This window comes from Miscanthus floridulus, chromosome 9 (assembly GCF_019320115.1).
Source record: "Miscanthus floridulus cultivar M001 chromosome 9, ASM1932011v1, whole genome shotgun sequence".
NCBI lineage: Eukaryota > Viridiplantae > Streptophyta > Magnoliopsida > Poales > Poaceae > Miscanthus > Miscanthus floridulus.
Genome location: NC_089588.1, coordinates 101,361,746 through 101,383,810, shown reverse-complemented (window position 1 = coordinate 101,383,810; position 22,065 = coordinate 101,361,746). Strand labels below are relative to the sequence as shown.

Genomic DNA, 22,065 nt, shown 5'->3' with positions numbered 1-22,065 from the left:
GAAGGCCATCCTTATAGTATGCTGTTGTGAAGTTTGACACCTCCTCCAGAATGAATGCCTCTGCCACAGAAGCCTCAATTTTGGCTTTATTTCTACACTTTTTCCGAAGAATCTTTAGACATCTCTCAATTGTACGTGAGCATCGTACGTGAGAATGTGCTCGAAACTTTTTCAATTTTTTTTCACGGCATACGCATACGATACGGCGACAACTCGACAAGTTTCATGATTTTTGGAATTCGTTCGCATTTTATACAATTAAAAAACCACTCCCACGCAAGTTGGTGGCGTTGTCCCGTGAGCACGTTGATCGAAATTTCGAGACAGTTCTTGGATTTAGCCTAAATTTACACTCAGAAACAAGGATAACATTTTTTGAACGAATGTAATCCATTATTCGATGCACCTGCAGTTCAAACTTACATTTTATGGAAAAATTCAACAAAACAAAATAAACTATAGAAATATGCCAAAAGACAATGAAAATGTCCAAAATTTAAACATGTTGTTTGTGGTAGTGTACTAAAGCTTCAAAAAAATTGGTGGCAAAAAACAAAAAAAAAATATTTTGCCGAGTGCCAAGTTTTGGCACTCGGCAAAATAAATTCTTTGCCGAGTGCCACACGGGGGGCACTCGGCAAAAAGGACGCCGCTGGATGCCGTTAAGCCCCTACCAATCTTTGCCGACAAGACAGCCTTTGCCAAGTGCAGGTCTTTGCCGAGTGCCAGGCACTCGGCAAAGGCCTCTTTACCGAGTGTCATATTTTGCCGAGTGCCCGAAATTTGGCACTTGGCAAAGATTTTTGCACTCGGCAAATCACGTGTTTCCCGTAGTGACGCAGGGGGGCGGCCATTGCGCGACATGCAGCCGGCGGCACGGCTTGACAGTGAATCGCGGCAGCCTGCTGGTGGCTGCCCCAGCCGCCCATCAAGGCACGCAGGGGGCGGCCAGTGTGACATCTAGCTGGCCGCACAGCTTGACGGGGAATCGCGGCAGCAGCGCGCGGAAAGCACTCGCTTGGCTCGGGAAAGGACCGATGGCGAGAGTCTTGGGCTGTCCATGTATGCAGACCAGAATTTCACCGATAGCTAGCTAGTAAATTTAGAGAGCCATCCACAGAATCTGTTGGAGATGGTTTTTACTTAATAATAGCCATATTTACATTCACAAAACAATTTCTCTAGTCTCTTGGAGATGCTCTTAGATAGTGAAATTTGGAAAGGCTCTTGGAGATGATCTAACACAAATTGTATACAATTATATTGGTAATAATCAAATGCACTCTCCAACTAATCATAGAGATTTATTTATTGCATATTATACATAACTCGACCGGAGTACGCATAGCCAATCTCGTAATTGACCCACTAATGCAACCAGAGTCGTCGCACTCTCACGAGCTTAGGTGGTCCGGTGCACCTGCAGTGCACTGCAATCAGGAACCCATCGTCTTTCAGTTTCAGTGATAATAAATTAAACCACGGGCCTCAGCTAGAGCTGGAGACGTTCCCGCGGAGCTTGTAGTGGTTGACGATCATGGCAGAGAGCGACGGTGTGGGGCTGCAGAGGCCGCTGTTAAGACGACGATCCCAATGTCCCCGGGGCGGACGCCAGTCTTGGCCAGCCCCTGGTCGACGGCGCCGAACATGACAGCCTCCGCCTCGCTGCGGGCCTCCGCCATGCACGAGTTGGGCGGCGAGCTGATCATGGCCTTGGGCAAGTTGGTTCCCTGCCCCAGTCCCGAGCGCTCCAGGATCTTCCGCTGGAAAGCCAGACTGTCGTCGGAGAACGTTCCGTACCCGGCCAGAAGCCGCATGAACGTCTCCCGGGTCACCGCGTGCTCCACCCCGGGATTCTAGCACGCCAAGTCTAGCAGGTACACTGTAAATAGGAGAAAATGATTTAATTATGCATTTTGTGAGCATTTAGACTTAAAAAAATAATAACTTTGTTAAAATTAAAATCAAATATAGGTCTACATACATGTACATGTATGTACATTCATACCTGCTGCATGGTATTTTTTTGTATTGTGTGATTTAAAATCAAATATCAAATTCAGTTGAATTTGTATTTGAAAACTGGTTTGGAAAAATTAGGAAAAAAAAGAGAAAAGCTCTCTCTCTCCCCTTTCGGCCTGTTGGCCCAGCCGCTCGGCCTCACCCACCCGCAGGCCCGCTCACACTTCCGCTTTTCCCCGCTTTGATGCGGCCCGCCTCACTTCTTTTCCCCGCGGCCCAGCCCAGCGCAAGCCGCGCGGCCCACGCTCTCTCGCTTCTCGCTGACGAGCCGGCCCCACGCGTCAGCGGTACTGTTTTTCTACCCCGGCTCGTCTCCTCCTCGGTTACAACCACCGCCGCCCGGAATCCGCTCCGCCTACGCCTCGCTGCCTTGCCGTGTAGCCCAAGGTTCCCCGGGCCTTAAATACCAGCTGTCCGCATCGTGCCGCTCCCATCCCAAGCTTCGGAGCCACAGCCGCCTCGCCGAGCCACGCCAAGCCCTAGTGCCGCCGCCATCACCGCCGTTGCCGTCGCCGAGCGCTGCTTTCCGTACCGTCTCTGACCGCGAAAGCTACTTGGTGAGTTCGCCTCTCCGTTCTCTCCCTTCCCGTGACTTTTTCGTGGCCAATGATGGCCGGAGTCGTCGGATTGACAAACTCCGACGAGGTCTCGCCATTATTCATGGAGCACCGCCGCGCGCCCCTGTTTTCCCTCCCGATCGAATCTGCTCCGTCCAATCTTGATCCGACGGCCGTTATCTCGCCATACCCCTTCGCCCGGCTATTTTGCAAAAGAGTCCCTAAAGTTTTCTATGTGTTAACCCGCCGTCCCTGCATTTTGCTAAAGAACCCCTGTATTTCTTCGTTATCATGCCCGTCGTCCCTGGTTTGGTTTAAAATCCGATTTTATTAATTTAAATTCTAAAATCAAGTTCCATCTATTTACAGTTTTGCCACTAATCTTGTTTTAGCCATAAAATCTTTGTTTTAACTCCGATTTGGTCCGTTCAAGTTACGTTAGGTTCGTAATTGAGTAATCTACATGTTCATATTACTGTTAAGGATGTCTTTAACTTTTCAACTTTGAGGTTAGATTTAATCTATTATTTTACAAAAGGAAATATTGTTTAATTCATAACTTCTTCGTTTTAGCTCTGATTTTCGTGATCTTCGCGTCTGTGTGTTCGTAGCTAGATGTAGATTCGTTTTACAAACTTTTCCTCTTGATTTCAAGCTGTTGGTGTACTGTTCTAATATATAGTCCTTGTTTGCTTTGCATCATTGCTTCTGGATGCTTGTATGTTGCTGTGTTTATTGAGTATAGACGGTGAGCAATTTGTGGGTGACCAAGAGTACTACTTGGATGAGCAGGATCAGTAGGAACATTTTGTTCAAGGCAAGTATAGCATGGGATCATCCTTGTTTCCTATTCACCATAATACATTTAATTCATGATTGAATGTGTCACCTTGATAGGGATTTCCTAGATCTGGACTTATATCTTGTCACCTATGGGATATGCATTGGGTAGCTTTGCTAGTGCTCAACTAAACCATGATCTTCTAACTTGACTAATGGTATATGCAATAAACATTAAACACATGACTTTTTAGCAACTTAGAAACAGGGGCCTGGAGTGTTTAGCTACTTTCTAAATGCTTCAGATTCCTCTTCCTAAGGACTTATCTGTAAGTGATCATCCGGGATTTACAGTACAGCTGTGAGGGCTACATGGCTCTGGCTTTAGCTCAGTATGAGGACCTTTTTCTAGCTTGTTAGTGGTTACCTTTATTGGCGTAAGAATGGCTTGACGAATCGGGTATATGACAGCCTCTACTCTTATGTGTATAGCCGTGATGGAATTATGCCATTTGACAGGGGTGTCCTATATCTATTTGCCGAGTGAATCTAATGGTCCTAACTTGTTAGACGAACCTTTGAAAGGCTTCACAGTGAACCCTGCCTGCTCACCTTGGAAGTGTTTTGGGAGTAATTAACCCGGGCATATAGGTATCACGACTCACAATGAAAGTGTACAACATTTGCAGAGTGTAAAACTGGTATATCAGCCGTGTTCACGGTCACGAGCGGCCTTGGAACCCTTACAGAATAGATGATCACTAAGAATTATCCGTTTATGCTATTCATTATTCTTGTTTACGTTGATCATGTGTTTACTATGAGATTAAAACAACTTGTTGCTACTCTTATGCTAAAATTGTGACAATTAAAAGCTGAATGTTGTTAAACCTGTGTCAAGCCTTTTGAGCCTCATGAACCCCATGTTACACTTGATGAGTACGACACGTACTTATGCTTGTTTATTTTCATTGTTTGGATAAAAATCCCGGATGGCTAACAGATGGTTATGGTCATGATGATTTTCCTGAGGATTACTAGACTTATGGTCAAACAGTTGACGTCCATGTGATATGGAGCTTCCGCGAGAGATTTTTCTTTATACTTCCGCTACATTTATGTGAAGACTATGTCTTATTATTCGTGAGGTAATAAACACTTGTGATGATACTATTCATAATTTGTTGGCTTATGTGTATGACTGATCTCATTTTATCCTTAAAATCGGGTGTGACATAAACTGAGGCGAGGACGGCAGCGACGACAGCTAGGACAGCGATGGTGAAGGGCAGCTTAGCTTTGAGCGCGGAGCGTGCGGACGCGATGAAGTTGTCAGCGGCAGCAAGGATGGGCGCCAGGAAGAGGTAGAGTGCGTAGGAGACCGCCAGGTGCTGGTAGCACAGCTTGATGCTGCATGTCCGGTGGCCGGCGCTCTGGATTGTGCTGCTACGCTCGTTGGACGCAGTGGTTTCTGACTTGCTGCTCATTTTGGCTGCTCAAATTAGTGGGGGGTCGACCGATTGAGTGACTGAGTTTGAAAGTTGGTGTGGTGTGGCAAGGCAGAGCAGAATTTAAGAAGGTTCTTTCAGAGGGCTGGGTGGCACAAACCGCGTCTATCGTTAGGGCTCCAGCTCCGGCCAAAACAACTCCAGTTATTGCTTCACCTGTGGAGTAGATTCACTTTGGGAGTTGGAGCAATTTTTAAACTGATTGGTAAAACAACTTCTGACCGTCTAAAAGGATGAAATGTCAATAATACCATTTTTTCTTTTTTTAGCCTCCTTTTTTTTTCTATTCTTCTCTCCTACGTTCGACCGTCCGTTCAACTTTTCTGTATTATGTATCTTCTCTGTCCTTATCTAATCTATTCGTTTTGCCTCCGTACGCCGCCGGCCGCTGCGTGCCGCTCCCCGTGTTCAGCGCCCCGACGAGACCGTGCCCATGCCCGCTCTACGTCCACTCCCCCTCGCGCGCTTTGGCTCCGGTGAGGCAGCGCTGGGCACCCCCGCGCTCTAGCCTCCGGCAAAGCCGGTGGCTGTGCGCCCCTACAGTGCCCTGGCGAGTCAGTACCTGCATAGCACCGCCCTCTAGCCTTCGGTGACCTGAAGCCCTAGCCTCGCTACTCTGTCCGACCTCTGTTCACTCCAGTGACCCGGAGCTGGCATGCCTCGCCCATGCATGGAGGTATTTTGGGGCTGGCCAACAAGCAAGGATGAGGGAGCTGCGAGAAGCTTGTTTTTTCGGCTACGAGGGTGTTTGGCATGGCTCCTCCTGAGAGGCTCCTCCGGAGGAGCCAGAGCCATTTTGGAAGAGCCATAATTTGTGGTTTCTCCAAAACAGCTCTGGCTCCTCTGCTTTTTAGTGAAAAATGGCTCCTCCAGAAAAACGTTTGGCAAGGCTCCTCTGGAGGAGCCAGAGCTGGAGCCGGAGAGGAGCCCTGCAAAACAGGCCCGAACGTTCGTCGCCAATGCCTTCTCTCAGCGGATTTTCCATGGCTCCATGGAAGAAGCTGTTTCCTTTTTACCGTTTGGTAAACCAACTGCTCCCGGAGCTGTTCACCACAATGAACTATATACACACAAAATGGGAAACTAGTATGGAAACCTCAGTAATTCATCGACTCAGATGAGGAGGTGATGCCTTCCGTGATGCACCTTGCCTTAAATGGCGTGGGGGCCCTAGGGGAGTCGTCTGCCATAGACAGGTGGGGCAATGGCGCGGGGGAGTCATCCGCCGCCGCTGGGCGGGGCAATGGCGCGACATCGAGGACCCATTCCGACGGGCGGGGCAACAGATCTGTGGCGCTGGTGACCTTTGCTGCTGGGCGGGGGCAGAGGAGCGGCGTTCATGACCCATACCGCTGGGCGGGGCAAAGGAGCAGCATTGGCGACCCCTGCCGCCGGGCACGCGGGGCAAAGACGAGGAGATGAAGGAGCCACTACCGTCACTCAAGAAGATGACTCCATTGACCGCCGGAGTGAAAAGGCCGGCAACGGCGACAAAACCCAAATGCGAGAAGAAGGTATAGCTTATTTCAACTATTAGGGTTAGGGCAGATCAGATTCAACTGTTATGGTTAGTGTGAGATTCAATTGTTAGATTCAACTAAAATTTGATGATAACTAGCTATGACTTGACTGAAATTTGATAGTAACTTAATGTGACTTGACTGAAATTTGATGGTAACTAACTATGACTTAACTGAAATTTGATGATAACTAGCTATGACTTAACTGAAATTTGAAGGTAACTTGAAATGACTTGCCTAAAATTTGATGATAACTAGCTATGACTTCACTAAATTTTGATGATAACTACCTATGATTTGACTGAAATTTGATGATAACTACCTATTACTTTACTAAAATTTGTTGGTAACTTGATATGACTTGACTAAAATTTGATGATAACTAACTATGACTTAACTAAAATTTGATGGTAACTTGATATGACTTGACTGAAATTTCATGATAACTAGCTATGACTTAACTGAAATTTGATTATAACTAGCTATGACTTGACTGAAATTTGATGCTGAACTATATACCGTCAATATGACTTATATTTATTCTTAAAATCAATCTCCAACATAGGTGTAGTGGTTTAAACTAAGTATTTCCACAAGTTTTGGTGATTTTGTGAATACAGGAGGGTTTATCTAGAAAACGGACCAAGTGGGCCATGCTATCTCAATTAATCAAGTTTATCCGCAATGAAACCGAGTCCACCGTCCAAGAAATAATGATGAAGATCCATGAACGAGGAGCCATAGGTGGGGTCGGTCTCAGGGATCTTCCACCGCTTCTAAGGATAAATCTCCACCATGTATTCAAGTCGGTTCAGGATGGAGAGTCGAGATGAAGCCATGCCATGGATTCATGGGCTCATATATGGTGCCAGGTGCCCCCTATAAAAGGACGCCCAGACCCCTTCTAGAAAGGCACCAACCTCCAAAGAGAAGAGCTCCCGGAGAACTAGAGTTATAGCATAGCTTAGCTAAGTTAGATCAAGTAGAGTCGGGCTTCTGCTCGGATTTCGGATCTAGTCATCGGAGGCTTGTTATAGCCCTTGCATCAATTACATTTATCTATCAATGACTTTGATCTTCATCTATATTATGTTCTTAGTCATCATGTTCAAAGTTTGCTTTGAGTATATGCTTAGTATAGTTGAAGTTATCATTATACCTATGCATAGGATCACAAAGCGTTCGGCTCATTGTTCGAACAGGTTTGTAGCTGAACTTGAGATACACAGGTCCGTACCCCCCTTTATATAGGCAAAGGGGGTAGGGTTACAATAAGGGCGATCGACTTAACAGATTGGATTCCTAGTTTGCTACAACAGATCAATTCTATCCTACCATCGGGTGTGATGGTGACAGATATCCTTGATACATGATCTCCAAGTTGATCATCGGTGTGATGGTGATAGATATCCTTGATACATGATCTCCAAGTTGATAAATTTGCGTGGTCTTCATGGGCTTCATCCTTCGATGTCCTCCACCCGACAGGCCAGATATATGGTCGGTCAGGGTACCCAGGCTCATATATCCGACACATCCCAAGCACCACAAAAGCTCAAGATGTCACTAACGTCCCTTCCCTCGTGCCAGAGTGAGAAATCGGAAACAAACACCCATCTTCAACATAAAACATCGAAGCAACAATGACAAACAAACTACAATTAGGATAGGTTCCATGGCAAAGTTTCTATTGAGCCACGAAGGATCGCCATGATGGATAAACTAAGTTTATTACAGCGATCCAAAAGCACCTTTTGTCCAGTCTATTAGGTTCAAACAAAGCAAGATTGCCTAATGCCCACTCATGATTATCAGATAACTGCCTCTTCATATTTTGGTATATGTCAGTGCTACGTCATGCCACGATCCTCAGAATAGTCTACTGTGTGTGTATTGATACATATGGAACCAAATATATGATTGCCACCCTTCCCTCCCTGGTAGTGCTTTAAAAATATACACCATATATGTACTTGTATGTATATAAATCCGGCCGTGTGTTTGCGACACACTGGCGTATCGTCGTTCTAGTGTATTTTATTTTATATGAGAAGCTTCGCTTGAGCTGTGTAACAGTTGTGTGAACGGATCGGATCTCAATATACATTAATTGCAGGCACGTCAACCATTTGTTTTACGTGTACAAAAACAGGCAAAACAGATCGAAAAGAACCATCAGAAAAGATACACAATAGAAGTGAAAGAAAAAAAAGAAAGAAGAGGTACTACTATGTACTTTCTCCGTCCCAAAATAAGTGATATTTTAAATTTGTCCTAAGTCAAACCATTTCAAGTTTGACCAAATCTTACTATTTCTAGTTGGAGGCCTCAATGGAGCCTCTACGTTAATCCTCACCAGATGCGCTAGGAAAAAAGATAAATGCCACAAATTCTCACGTTAATCAGAGATATCCGACTATCAAATCAGGAGACTCTAGCCATACGTGACCATTGGATCTATTTCTTTTGTAGGAAATTACCCACCTATGCCATTATATAGATAAAAATAGCTAAAAAAACTAATTCTTCCGGAGGAAAACAATTCAGTTACATGGAGAAAATCTAGATTGGCCGTACCAAGGAAATCTTGATCGGCTGTACCCAGATTTAGTTGTTTAATAAAATTATATCATACCGGAATATCACAGGTTCGTACGATCACATTCGTGGTTGGTCAATCTATTAGTACAATAATTTGATATAAAAGGTAAATCTATTAACAAAAAATATTAGAGGCAAAGAAGGTAATCCCCAATTAAATACCAGAGGTAATCCGTCAATACCTACAAACAAGATATACGTGTGTGGCGTAACAAATCTTAATTGAAAAGAAAACTACAAATTATATTGTCATCTTATCCTATCTCGCAGGCCTACTAAAAACTGTCGTTCAAGCCCCGCCGCCCGTAGCCACCGCAAAATATCCACCGAACTTCAATCAATCAAGGAAAGTGAATCGAACTTTCAATCCTATACTACTCGTATCTTCCCTCCCAGTCACGTCTTTCTGACGTCTTTGCCGGTTTTTTGGAGTAAAATAGTTGTTCTATTGATTGTCTATCTACTAATCGGCCTCCTATTTTGGCATGGGCATACAGGTTTCATCAACCACTAGGAGCAGCCGAGATCGAAAAGAGATGGCAAGCCACCAGATTATCCTGGTCTCCTGGACGAGCTGAACCCGGCATCCTTTTTCAGCACATGGATGGAGCTCGCTCGAGTGCGATCAACTTGGCCGACAGCGAGGTCTGTATACATGCCTTGCACTCTTTTTTTTTTTGGAACTCTCGCTCATACTACTCTGCAGTGAAGGATATATATAAGCCTTGCAAAATTCTTGCCGATTTGTGTTCTAAAAAAGGATTTAGACGTATGCAGAGCAGGAGAGGCAGGGTTGCCTATTGCCACATCTGCTCTTCAGCAGACAAGGGAGAGAGCACCGATTCTGCATGACAACAAGCAACCAGCAGCAAGGAAGGGTTACATGCGCAAAAGATAGGATGATCGATGGAGCTCACCACTGGGACTACATCCAGCTGGTCAGAGTTGGAGTCATCATGCAAAACTCTCTTTGACAAACATTTAACCTCCAGCTATATACTCCTTTTGTTCCAAATTATGAGTCCCATCTTTTTGAGCTACTACATAGTTTTCTCTATACACGTAAATATACATTATTTTAGATATATTACAAAATTCATGTATCTACAAAAGCAAAAAAGACTTACAGTTTAGAATGGAGGGAGTATTAATTTGTGTGTACAAAGTGTCTGGCCGGTTAACCTATGGCTAACAAAGACAGATTTGTCACTAATAATATTTCTCTAGATATGTATTGTTCTCACCGTGCACTATATATGTGCAGCTGATGATCTAAGGCAAATATTCCCCACTTGAGCATGTTACACAAATACAGATAGGTTAATATTCTATTTATTTGTATATATAGGGGGGAACCACGCAATACAACATCATTTCTAATCGGCACTCCGTTGCCTTCTTAAATAAATTAAAATGGTAGTTAAGAAAATCTGCTAACCAAGTGTCCACTATCTATAAAGTAGTAGATTAATTTTATAAAAAAAATGCACAAGTCGAGTGCTCCATTCTTACTCTTATCTGGGATATGAACAGATGCATCACCAGATGTGCTAGGAAAAAAGATAAATCGTAGAAATTCTCACAATAACAAAAGCCATCTAGACTTTAAATTGGTAGCCTCTAATCATCATAGCCGATAATAGCCATTTGATCTAATGCAATTTATAAAAAAACTATTCACCTCTACCATTATAAAAAATACATAAAGTAACCCTAAGTTTGTATCTAAATTACGCACCACTACCATAACAAAAGATAATTCAAAATAACCCCTACATTTGTGTACAAATTACCCATGTCTGCCATTATGAAAAAATAATTCAAAATGATCCCCTAAGTTTGCATCAAAACTACCCACCATTGTCATTATGAAACATAATTCAAAATAACCCCATATCATTGCATGTAAATTACCCTGCTATCATTATGAAAGATACATTAAAATAATCCTCTAACTTTGTATCTAAATTACCCCATCTACCAATATGAAAGAAAATTTAAAATACCCCCTAATGATTTTATAAATTATCCACATTTGTCATTATGAAAGATAATGCAAAGTAACCTCCTAAGTTTGTATTCAACCTACCCATACAGTTGTGAAAGATAATATAAAGTATTACCTTTATATATGTATCTACCTCAACCACGATAAAAAAATGCATGGGTTATTATTTTCAATATGTTTATACATTTTGACTGAAATGTCATGTCACAACAATATTAGTACTTTGATCAACAAGCTCCTAGGTGTTTTTTCATGGGTTGTCTCCATTTTATTGATCATGGATTGATGCCATTGGTAATCTAGTTCAACATCGTATCGATGAATGACACAGGTTCCTTTGCACTTGCCAGGTGCATTTTTGCCTCATCAAGTATGCAAGAAGCCTCCTAGTTGGTGCTCATATCCATCAAGAGAATGTCTAGAGAGCGAAATTGCACCTTCTCCCATTGATGTTTGCTATCGACCTACAGAGACATCTCACATGAAGGGGTAATGAAGCGGATGGCATTGACCTAGGTGCCTAAAGTTGAAGGTGTGCCCAGCCCCTCGCCCGCAAGGGTTGAAGATGGCGTCCACCCTCCCATGGATGAAGATTTGTTGGTGCTCACTAGAGAAGTGGAACCCGATGAGCCTGGTGCTCACTAGAGTGATGGACGAAGATCTAAAGACTCAAGTTGATTAGTGGTTCCCCGAGTTGATTCTGGGTCTACTCAAATCTTGCTTCAACCTGATAGGTGGACCTATCGGTACCTGTTAGGTGAGGATGATAGGACTGTTGATGATCAGACCGTCTAGAGTCCACTTCGCCCTCACAGGTGGGCCTGCCATGCTAGCCGGATCCCTCATCTTCTCCACCCGTCACCTTTGTTCCTTAGACCACTAGGTGCTCGATAGCGAAGGCTCCATGGAGGCCATCTTCTTCCTTAGCGTCATGATTCTCCCAGGCCCGACTCATCGTCTTGTCGAAGACAAAATCCCATGAGCTGCTAGGTCATAGAGGCCTGAGTTCTTTGCTAAGGTGATAGGAGATTGTTTGTCCACTGTCAATGTGGGCGCATGAGCCTCTTCTCTAATGATCTTGTGTAGGAGCCAACTAAGCCATACCCATACTCTTTGGCACGTAGTTGTGGCCGCAGTGATGTACTCTGCCTCACAGGTTGAAATGGCAACCACCTTGTACATGTGCGATTGCTTGGAGTTACTGGATGATCCAAGCAGGTAGAGCACGCTGAAAATGCTCCACCACCCATCGATGTCACCTGCCATGTCATTGTCGTTGTAGCCCTCTAGTTTGAGCGATGATCCACCACCCTTTGGAATGCCATGTTGTAGGGCTAGAAGTCCGGACAATGTACCATAGTAGATGGTCGATCGTTGCGAAGTGATCTTCGCGCGGATCCTCCATGAACCCATTCACATACCCCACGACGAGGCCGATGTTAGGCTAGGTGCGAGTCAGGTGCTGCAGTGCGTCAACAACGCTTGTGATAGTGTGTTATGTTCACCTTCTCTACAATGTTGGACAGTGGACAACTTCTTCCTCTCCTTCATTGGTGTTTTACATGACTGGCAGTAGGCCATGCTGGTTCACTGCAGCTGCTTCCACGCATAGGTGATCTAGCATAGTACTACGCCATCCTTCCGTTGCTCCACCTCAATTCCAAGGTAATAAGGGAACACTCCAATATCACCCATACAAAGCATGTTCTTCATCTCCTTGAAATTCTCGATGTCCTGTGGTTTGGAAAAGGTCATGATCAAGTCATCCACATATACTCCAACGACCAAAGTCCCCTTCTCTACGCATTGAGTGTTCAAATTATGCTTGGTGGCGCACTTGGCAAAGGCAAGGGACACCAGGGTATTCTTGAGCTTGATGTTCCAGGCCCAGGGTGCATGCCTTAGCATATAGATGGCTTTGCACAGCTTCAGCACCTTGTGTTCCTTCGCCGTAATGACGAAGCTAGGTGGCTGCTTCTCATGGACCACCTTGTGAGCTCCCCATTCAGGATGGGAGACTTAACATCCATGTGGTGGATGCTCTAGTCCTTCGACGCTGCCAGCAGGAGGCATACAGATTCCATCAGAGCCACCAGTGCGAATGCATCCTCAAAGTCGACGCCCTCCTTCTACATGAAGCCTCTTACGGCGAACCAAGCTTTGTGCCTGACGATGTTGCAATGCTTGTCAATCTTCACCTTGTACACCCACTTCAACGCAATTGGCCTACACCCACTCAGAGGGTCAACAAGCTCCTAGGTGTTTCTTTCCTAGATTGTCTCCATCATGTCAATCATGGATTGATGCCATTGCTGATCTGGTTTAGCATCGCAAATGACGGTGGTTCCTTTGCATTTGCCAGGTGCAGTTCCTCATCAAGCATGCTAGCTGTTGAAAGGTCCTTGTGTGGTTTTGGTAATTGAGTGACAACCTAGGTGGACTAATTGTGTTTATGTGAGATACACAGGTGATTAGTCCATAGGTACATGTGTGTGAGCAACATATGCCATGAAGGTGAAAATGGCTTGGAGATGTTGCAAAGCTCACACATGTGATGATGAAGGAGCTCATTGCACATGAGACATGACATTGAGTCATGTGATCAAAGGTGCAGAAGATCAAGACATGACTTGGCTTCGATGGACCGGTTGCAAGCGTGAAGGGCAAGTTGGAGGCTTTGGAGCGATGGACCGCGTGGCGGTGAAGCTTGAGCAAGACTTGGCGCCGATGGACGAAGGCAACGGTGAAAAGCAAGTGAAGTCAAGATCGATGAACCAATATGATCACGTGATGATATGAAGTGGATCATATCATTGTTGATCATGTTGGTGCATGTGTTGCATCGACATTGGAGGAGATGGAATGGAATGCGCAAGGCAAAGGTATAACCTAGGGCATTTCATTTCACCGGTCATAGGTGTGTAGAGAAGTTTATGACCGGGTTTAGGAAAGATGGCCGTACTATCAAGAGGGGCAAACTTGTTTGCATATTGGTCATCTAGTGCCACTCGAGTGATCTAACTTTGCATCGTCGCTAGGATCGAGTGGCGTGGTAAGTTGAGTGGCTAACACCCTTAAAAATGTTTGTGAAAATATACTAACACATGTGCACAAGGTGATACACTTGGTGGTTGGCACATTTGAGCAAGGGTGAAGAAGTTAGAGTTGAAAAGGAGTTAGTCACGCTGGTTACAGAGTGACCGGACGCGTCCGGTATGGTGACCGGACACGTCCGGTATTTGGCGACGTACTCAGCGAACGGACAGCGTCCGGTCGCCACACCAGGACGCATCCGGTGTGAATCCGAAAACACAGTGTTCGGCAGTACAGTCGATCGGACACTGGCAGCGTCCGATCCTGGTGTGACCGGATGCAGTCCGGTCGTCCATGGGTGCTTACTGTACTCGACCGGACGCTGAGGCTCAGCGTCCAGGTCAGTTTCTAACAGACGCGTCCGGTCGGCCCTGGAGGCTTACTGGACTCGACCGGACTCAGCGGCTGAGCGTCCGGTCATTTCGGACTGTGCGTCCGGTCATCTTGTCAGAGAGCCGTTGGAGGCAACGGTAGGACACGTGGCAGTCTGGCAGCTACCGGACACGTCTGGTATAGCGACCGGACACGTCCGGTATTCACGATCGGTGCGTCCGGTGCAGCGTCGGTGCTGCGTCCGGTCGACCCAAAAACGCCCAGTGAAGGGGTAACGGCTAGTTTAGCCCATGGGGCTATAAATAGAAGTGGCCTTCGGCCATGGCTAGTGCTGAGCACCTTGGGGGACTTTGTGTCCACGCTTGAGAGTGCTTAGGAGGCCCTCCATCTCACACATACTTGATAGTGATCATCCGATTGTGTGAGCGAGCGATTCTAGTGCGATTGCATTGTGAGGTTGCATCTAGTGGCACTAGGTGATCGAGTTGCAAGCCGGTGGTGCTTGTTACTCTTGGAGGTTGCCACCTCCTAGACGGCTTGGTGGTGGTCTCCGTCGAAGCCCGTAAGAAGCTTGTGCGGCGCTCCGGAGAAGTGCTTTGTGAGGGGCATTGTGCTCGCCCCGCGGGAGCCGCGAAGAGCAACTTTAGTAAAGCGTGTCATTGAGTTACCCTCACTTCTGGGGTAGGTTCTTGCGGTGCCCGACGTGCGGGCTTGGTGGGTGATGCCAATTAGCCGCCGAACCACCAAGTGAGCGGTCGACACAACGGGGACTAGCGTGTTGGCAAACACGTGAACCTTGGGAGAAAAATCATCGTGTCAACCTTGTTCTTCCCATTGGTTTGCATCCCCGTTACACAAGCTTGCGATTACTTTCATATACATTGAGCTTGTGTTGTTGCTTTTGTAATTAGTTAGCTTGTGTAGCTTGCTAGTTACCTTCTTGCTTGTGTAGCATAGAAGTAGCTCCCTTGCGTGGCTAATTTGGTTTGTGTAACCTTGTTAGTCATATTGCTTAGTGTGTGTAGCTAAGTATTTGCGCTCTCTAATTTGGCATTGGTTACCTTGTTATTGAGCATTGCTAGTGAGCATTAGGTGGCTTTGTGCTTTTGCTTACTAGCATGTGTAGGAGCTCCCTTGTTGCTTAAAGTACTAGTGGCATAGGTTTGTGTGACCTTGCTCCTAGAATTGGTTAGGTGAGCTCTAGCTAGCCCGGCACCTTTGTTGCATAATTAGTATCTTTGGAAGGTGTTAGAGAACATAGATAGAGAGGTGTAGTCTTGGCTAGACCGATAGTTATAATTCTGCACTTGTTTCGGTTAGCCGACGCAATTAATTTTAGAAAGGACTATTCACCCCCCTCTAGTCCACCATCTCGACCCTACAGCTGTCTCCCAGTTGGTGCTCGTATCCCTTAGGAGATTGTCCAGAGAGCGAAATTGCACCCGTTACCCTTGATGTTTGTTGTCAACATATGGAGACACGTCCAATGGAGGGGTAACGAAGTGGATAGGGTCAACCTTGGCGCTTGAAGTTGAAGGTGTGCCCATCCTCTCGGTCGCAAGGGTTGAAGATGGCGTCAGATTTCCCGTGGACATGGATCCATTGGTGCTCACCAGAGCGGCAAAACCCGGTGAACCTAGTGCCCTTAGATCCAAAGACTCGAGTTGATCGGTAGGCCCCTAGGTTCCTATTAGGTGCAGATGATCGACCACCCAGATCCTACTTCACCCGGATAGGTGAACCCGCCAGTACCTATTAGGTGAGGACGATAGGACCCGCTGATCGATGATCAGACCATCCAGAGTCCACTTCGCCCTGGTAGGTGGGCCCGCCATGCCAGCTAGATCCGTCATCTTCTCCACACGCCACTATTTCTTGGACCACCAGGTGCGCAACGGTGAAGGCTCCGTGTAGGCCATCTTCTTCCCTAGTGCTAGGATTTTCCCTAGCCTGACTTACCTTCTTGTCGAAGATGACATCCCACGAGATGCGTACATGCTTCCCACGTGGATCGAATTGAATAAGCAGTATGCCTTTCCCCCTGGTTCATATCCCAGGAACACAATTGAGGTGCTCCTGTCTTCCAGCTTGAAGAGGTGCGGTATCGTCTCCTTGACGTGCCTGATGTAGCAGAAGGTGCCGAAGAACAAGACATCTGGCTTCCCCTCGTACCATGCCTAGAATGGCAAAATCCCTGTCAGGCTCTTCATCGGTGATCGATTGAGGGCAAACACCTCCGTGTTCACCGCTTCTCCACAAAATGCCGCCGGCATCTTCTTTGCCTTCATCATGCAATGCAACATGCCGATAATGTTTTGATTCCGCCGCTCCACCACGCCATTCTATTATGACATGTACAATGTCATCCACGAGCAGAAGGAAGTAGTGCTTCCCCATTGTGCGTCGCCAGTGTGATTGGTCCGCACATATCATCATGGACCAGATCAAGTGGGTCATTGGCGCAGTAGGTCACATAGCTCGCTGATGTGCTCAACCAGCGATAGGCCACGCACCATGTTGTGGCATGTCATACTCGCGAGGGCATCCAAGCTCAGGTGCCCGAATCGTGCATGCTAGAGCCATGCGTTCTCCCCCTTCAGTGTTGCAAGGCACACCGATGCGCATATCAAGAAGGTACTGATGATTCTTCGCTCAGGACCTTACAGCCTCGCTCGTCAAGTTGGATGATGGTGACGATTTTAGAGAGCAGCCGCAGGATGAAGTAGACGCCCGTCACGGCCCGATGTTCACCGTTCTGGAACTTGAACAACACCGTGCCACCCCATATCCCCACTCGCATCCTATCTCTAAACTTCACAGACCCGACCCGACAATGTTCTTGTCGAGATCGGCGAACTCTTCCAGGTCATAGGTGATGTGGTTGCTTGCCCGGGAGGTACCACAATTTCCTCTCAACGCGGCCTAGGCATGCATCTCATCGAGGAGCCGCTGTGCCTGCGGAGGTTCCTCTGCAGTGTCGTTTAGCGCACAGACTTGCGCCATCAATAGCGCGGGCTCGTCGTTTGTCCTCACCTTGCGCAAGGCAGGCCTGTTCCGGCTGCTTGGGATTCTTGCTAACAAATGGGTATAATAAATTAGAAACGGTATGGATCTTTAACGGCCTGTTTAGTCTGCAGAATAGAAGGATGTGGAATGATCCGATGAAAAATCCAAACCTAGCGCTGGCATTTGGTGGTTTGCGTCACATGTTGGACCGGTCTGTCATCCATACGGTGTAATCGCAGGTCAGTTAATGGAATCAACCCATTGTCTGGAAAATCAACGGACGACTCGATGCGGAATGGACGCATGCTGCATGGGTCCGTCCGTGGAACCAAACACGCTGTAAAGGTGCCACTAATTTTTTCAGGATTAGGTGTTTTCTTAGTCGTCCCTGGAGATGCATTCAGAAGAGATTCCGTGGAAATCTATTTCTCGGGGACGGTTAGAAATAAAGGCCATTTACGGAACGAAATAGTAATGTAAATCTGTTTTGAGAGGTACGGTTGATATATTACCGGAAGGCTCATAAAAATGGTTGTTAACCCCTCCCCCTCCCTCCTCCCTACACGCGACAACTAATTAGCTAAGGAAGAGGTGTAATAATATAAGTATGTACGCTATATGTTGTACAAGAAAAGGAAAATAAAAGAACTAAGTTAATTAAGATCCAATGGCTTAAGCTAGGAGTTTGAAATTAAATAGTCTGTAAACATAATTTCAGAAAATCTCATTCGGTGACAGATGAGAGGGCCGGGGTGGATGATGAGCGAGAGTACTAACCCGCCAGCCTGCACGAATGCAATGAAGGTGATATACCAGAAATCTTTCGTCTCGAGCTTGGACACAAAGCCGCCGAGGAGGACCACCGTCGCCCACAGAACCACCAGGGCGCCGCTGCCTTTTAGCCCCATCAGGACGTACGTCCGGAGCACCGCGTATCTGTTGATGAACTTCACCTCCGGCCGCCGGGCGAGCTCCTCTCTCGAGCAAGCATCCACATCATCCTCCACCTCCACGTCGTCATGGTCGTGGAGGAGCTGCTGCAGGCTTCCATCATGTGCCCCGGCAGCCATTTTGCTCCGCCGCTGCGCCATCAGTGTGGGTGGTGGTGGATATATGGATCCGAGAGAGCAAATTGCAGGCCTTGGCTTCGGAAGTCAATGCAACCCAGCGTGATGAACCCACCTTAAATCTTTGCTTCGCTCCCCTCCTAGCTAGCTAGTTGGTGTGACTGCTGGTTGGTAATAGCACACTAGTTATTTTATAATAACATAAAATAATAAACGAATAGTGGCACTAGTTTGTAAATGAGCTTGAGGAATCGATGAGCTTGAAACGGTATCTATGCCATCAAGTAGGGCTGAACTTATTGTTTGAAAATGAAATGTCATCCGAATTTAAACAAAACGCTGCACACTATATATAATATATCTTTTGTGCGTATGTCCTGCCTTTTCGTCGTGAAGAAGGGTCCATGTATGCATATAAAATAAAATAATGTTCTGGGCCAGCTAGCCTTCTTAGCGGCAAGGCACATATATATATGGGCTAAGAGTCAGTTACTAGCTCTAAGCCAACCTCTCTAATAGTGTTAGCTTTTAGCAACGACTTGTAGTATGATTAAGCTCACATGCCCACATGACACTCACATATTCGTGGAATGTATATATGATCCTAGCTCTTAATCAAGAACTAACTTTTCTCTCTCTTGTATTAAAATATGAAAAAATACTTAGAGCTAGCTTATGAGTCATCTATTGAAGGTGCCCATGCATAGCTTGGTTTATGTAATTAAACAACAAAGCATGAACTAAAATACTTAAAGCTAGCTTATGAGTCACCCATCGTGGGTGCCCATGGTATGGTTGACGTAATTAAACAACAAAGCAAGAACTGGACCGCGCTTTGAAGTTCGAGAGAGAAATGGACACCCCACCCACGCTTCTTTTGTTTATTTCCATCTGCCCGTCTGATAGTATATTTTTTGACTGACGCGGTCGTTTATGGAGTGGAGTCATTATTATTGTATATAGACACGAACCAATTGTAGCATGCACCCTCTATATAAATCTGTTCTCTCGATGAGCGACCTCTTGTCCCAATCGGTTGTACCAGCTCGAGCAAATGTCCCTAAGTGAGTATAAAATGGCTGTTTATTTGTACATAAAACTTTCCTTTCTAATAAAGACTTCCCTTTCTGCAGCGGCGCCATGAGTTCAGATCAGTTCCAGACTGCGCATGCACATGCCTGCAGATTGGTGGTCTTCGGTTCCCAAAGTCAATCCACCGTGATAAGAAAACCTTAAATTTTGATTTGCTAACTATCCTAGGAGTGGTTCACTACGTGAAAAACGGTTTGTAGCAATGAAACGAATTTTTTGTAGGGACGGCTGGTGATGGAGCCGCCCCTACAGTGGCGTGCTCGGGAGCCCAGACACTGGCCGTCCCTACAAATGGAACAGCATGGGCCTGCTGGTGATACGAGCCACCCCTACAAATGGGTCTGATTTGTAGGGGCGGCTCTATCACCAGCCGCTCCTGGCGTTGCTATTTGTAGGGGCGGCTGGTGATTCAGCCGCCCATACAAATGCCCTCGTATAAATACCTCCGATTTGTAGGGCGGCTCAATCACCAGCTGCCTCTACAAATGACCCACATATAAAGCAAACTGCAGCACCTTCTTCCTCCTCAGGTTACTCACTCCAACCCGTGAAAGAAAGGTGGGGAGGCCTTGGGCACCTCCTAAAAATTGCTCTACTAAGTGGGGAAGGTTTTGGTCTCAAATCCTTTGGTGGAGAGGTTGTATAAGGTAAGAAAATGCTATTCCACACTTTTTTTGAAGTTTTAATGGTTGGTTAGTGAGTAATTAGAGTTTTGTTTTTCTCTCTCTTCTATGGTGCTTGAGCTACTTATGAAGCAAATTAGACCAAGTTTTGAATGTACTAGGGTAAATTAGGGAGGGGAACAAGATCATACCCTTATTTGGTCCATGTTTCTTGAATTTAGTGAACAATTAGTTAGTTTTATGGATGTTTCATGTGCATGTGGATCTAGATCTAGGGTTTGGTTTTTTTATTAATTTTGTTTTTGTAAATTTATGTTTGATGAAATTGGACTAGGGTTTGTATGAAAGATATTGGGCAAAATATAATTGTTGCTAATTGTTGTCTTTGAAATTGTTTATTGTAATCAACAAATATGTATTTTAATTATTTATGGATAAATGGGCCATTAATTAATTTTCCTCTACCATGGTATGTTTGTATGCTTCATGTAATTATATTAGATTTATATTCATATATATCTGAAGTATATACAATTATTCTCAAGTAATTATTAATTTGATTTATTTTTATATATATCTGAATAAGTAGTCCTTTAATGTTTGTTTTGTTGTTGTTGTAAAAGATAGAGTACAGGAACTCTTGGATGTATGGTTCATTAAGGTTCAAGGCAGGTTTTATGAAGAGGTGGATAAATTTATTGAAGCCGCAAAGAAGCATGCAACGACATTGAAAGAGAATAAGGATACAATTATTTGTCCCTGTAAATATTGCAAGAACCGTATGGCATGGACAGGCGTGACTATCATCAGATCACATTTGATTATGCGAGGATTTGTTGAGGACTACACAGTGTGGATTCATCATGGTGAAACGGTTATTGTTAACGACGAGGATGAGGAGGAATACGACGACGAAACCATAGAATCTCTGTCCCAATATTCAGCAGAGCTTGATGCACGAATGGATTTCGAGTTTGGCAATGAACAAGGTGGTGATGCTGGTGGTTGGGATGGTAACGACGAAGGTGGTGCCAATAATGATGGTGGAGCACGTGTCGGGGATGAAGATGATTTGGAGGACATGATTCGAGCCCTTGGACCAGAGATTTTACTAAATAGCCCGAAAGGTCTATAAAATTTGAAAAGGGTGACAAAAGCATCGAAGGAGACTGTGTATGGTGTTGAAAAGGGCTGTCCGACACATTGGACATTGCTACATTTTGTGCTTGAGCTACTCATCCTGAAGGCTAAGTACGGCTGGTCAGACTGTAGTTTCAATGATCTATTGCATCTCCTATCATGGGTAATGCCACAACCAAACTCAGTTCCCACCAACACATACCAAGCGAAGAAGGTCATAAGTCCATTGACAATGGGGTTGAAAAAATCCATGCATGCCCCAACCACTGTATACTTTTTCGTGGCAAAACGTTCAAGTCACTTGATAAATGTCCCCGGTGTGGGGCCAGCCGGTACAAGAACAATGACCTTTACGGTGGGGACGAAGCCGGTATGGGGAAAAAGAGGAATAAGAAGGGTACAAAAAAGGTGGTACAAGAATCTCAGCCCCCAGAGGACACTCCATTAGGCAACGATGCAAAGCAGAGAAGAATTCCTGCCTTGGTAATGTGGTACCTGACAGTGATCGACCGCTTGAGACGTATCTTCCTAAACCCTAAAGAAGCCGCACTCATGACATGGTGGGATGATGAGCGCAAGGTGGATGATGATAATATTGCACACCCGGCTGATTGTAGTCAGTGGCAAAGGTTCGATGAGAAGCACAAAGAATTCAGCGATGACCCAAGGAATGTACGTTTTGGCTTGAGCACCGATGGAATGAATCCCTACAATG

At 45.5% G+C, this 22,065-nt stretch overlaps 1 protein-coding gene across 1 annotated transcript; it reads right to left on the bottom strand.

Moving 5' to 3' along the window:
- Positions 1-1,535: 1,535 nt before the first annotated feature.
- LOC136480416 (3-ketoacyl-CoA synthase 20-like) lies at positions 1,536-4,846 on the bottom strand. Its single transcript, XM_066477965.1, has 2 exons — positions 4,601-4,846; positions 1,536-1,856 (listed from the first exon to the last, which is right to left on the bottom strand). Exons 1-2 carry the CDS (start codon positions 4,844-4,846, stop codon positions 1,536-1,538), a joined length of 567 nt encoding a protein of 188 aa, XP_066334062.1.
- Positions 4,847-22,065: the final 17,219 nt, after the last annotated feature.

What these genes read in the sequence shown, in the direction of transcription:
- LOC136480416 (XM_066477965.1), bottom strand. Translation starts at nt 4,846, where the DNA reads ATGAGCAGCAAGTCAGAAACCACTGCGTCCAACGAGCGTAGCAGCACA. An exon ending in TCGCTGCCGTCCTCGCCTCA is followed by an intron (nt 1,857 to 4,600) that starts GTTTATGTCACA and finishes TTGGCGTGCTAG; the next exon opens with AATCCCGGGGTGGAGCACGC.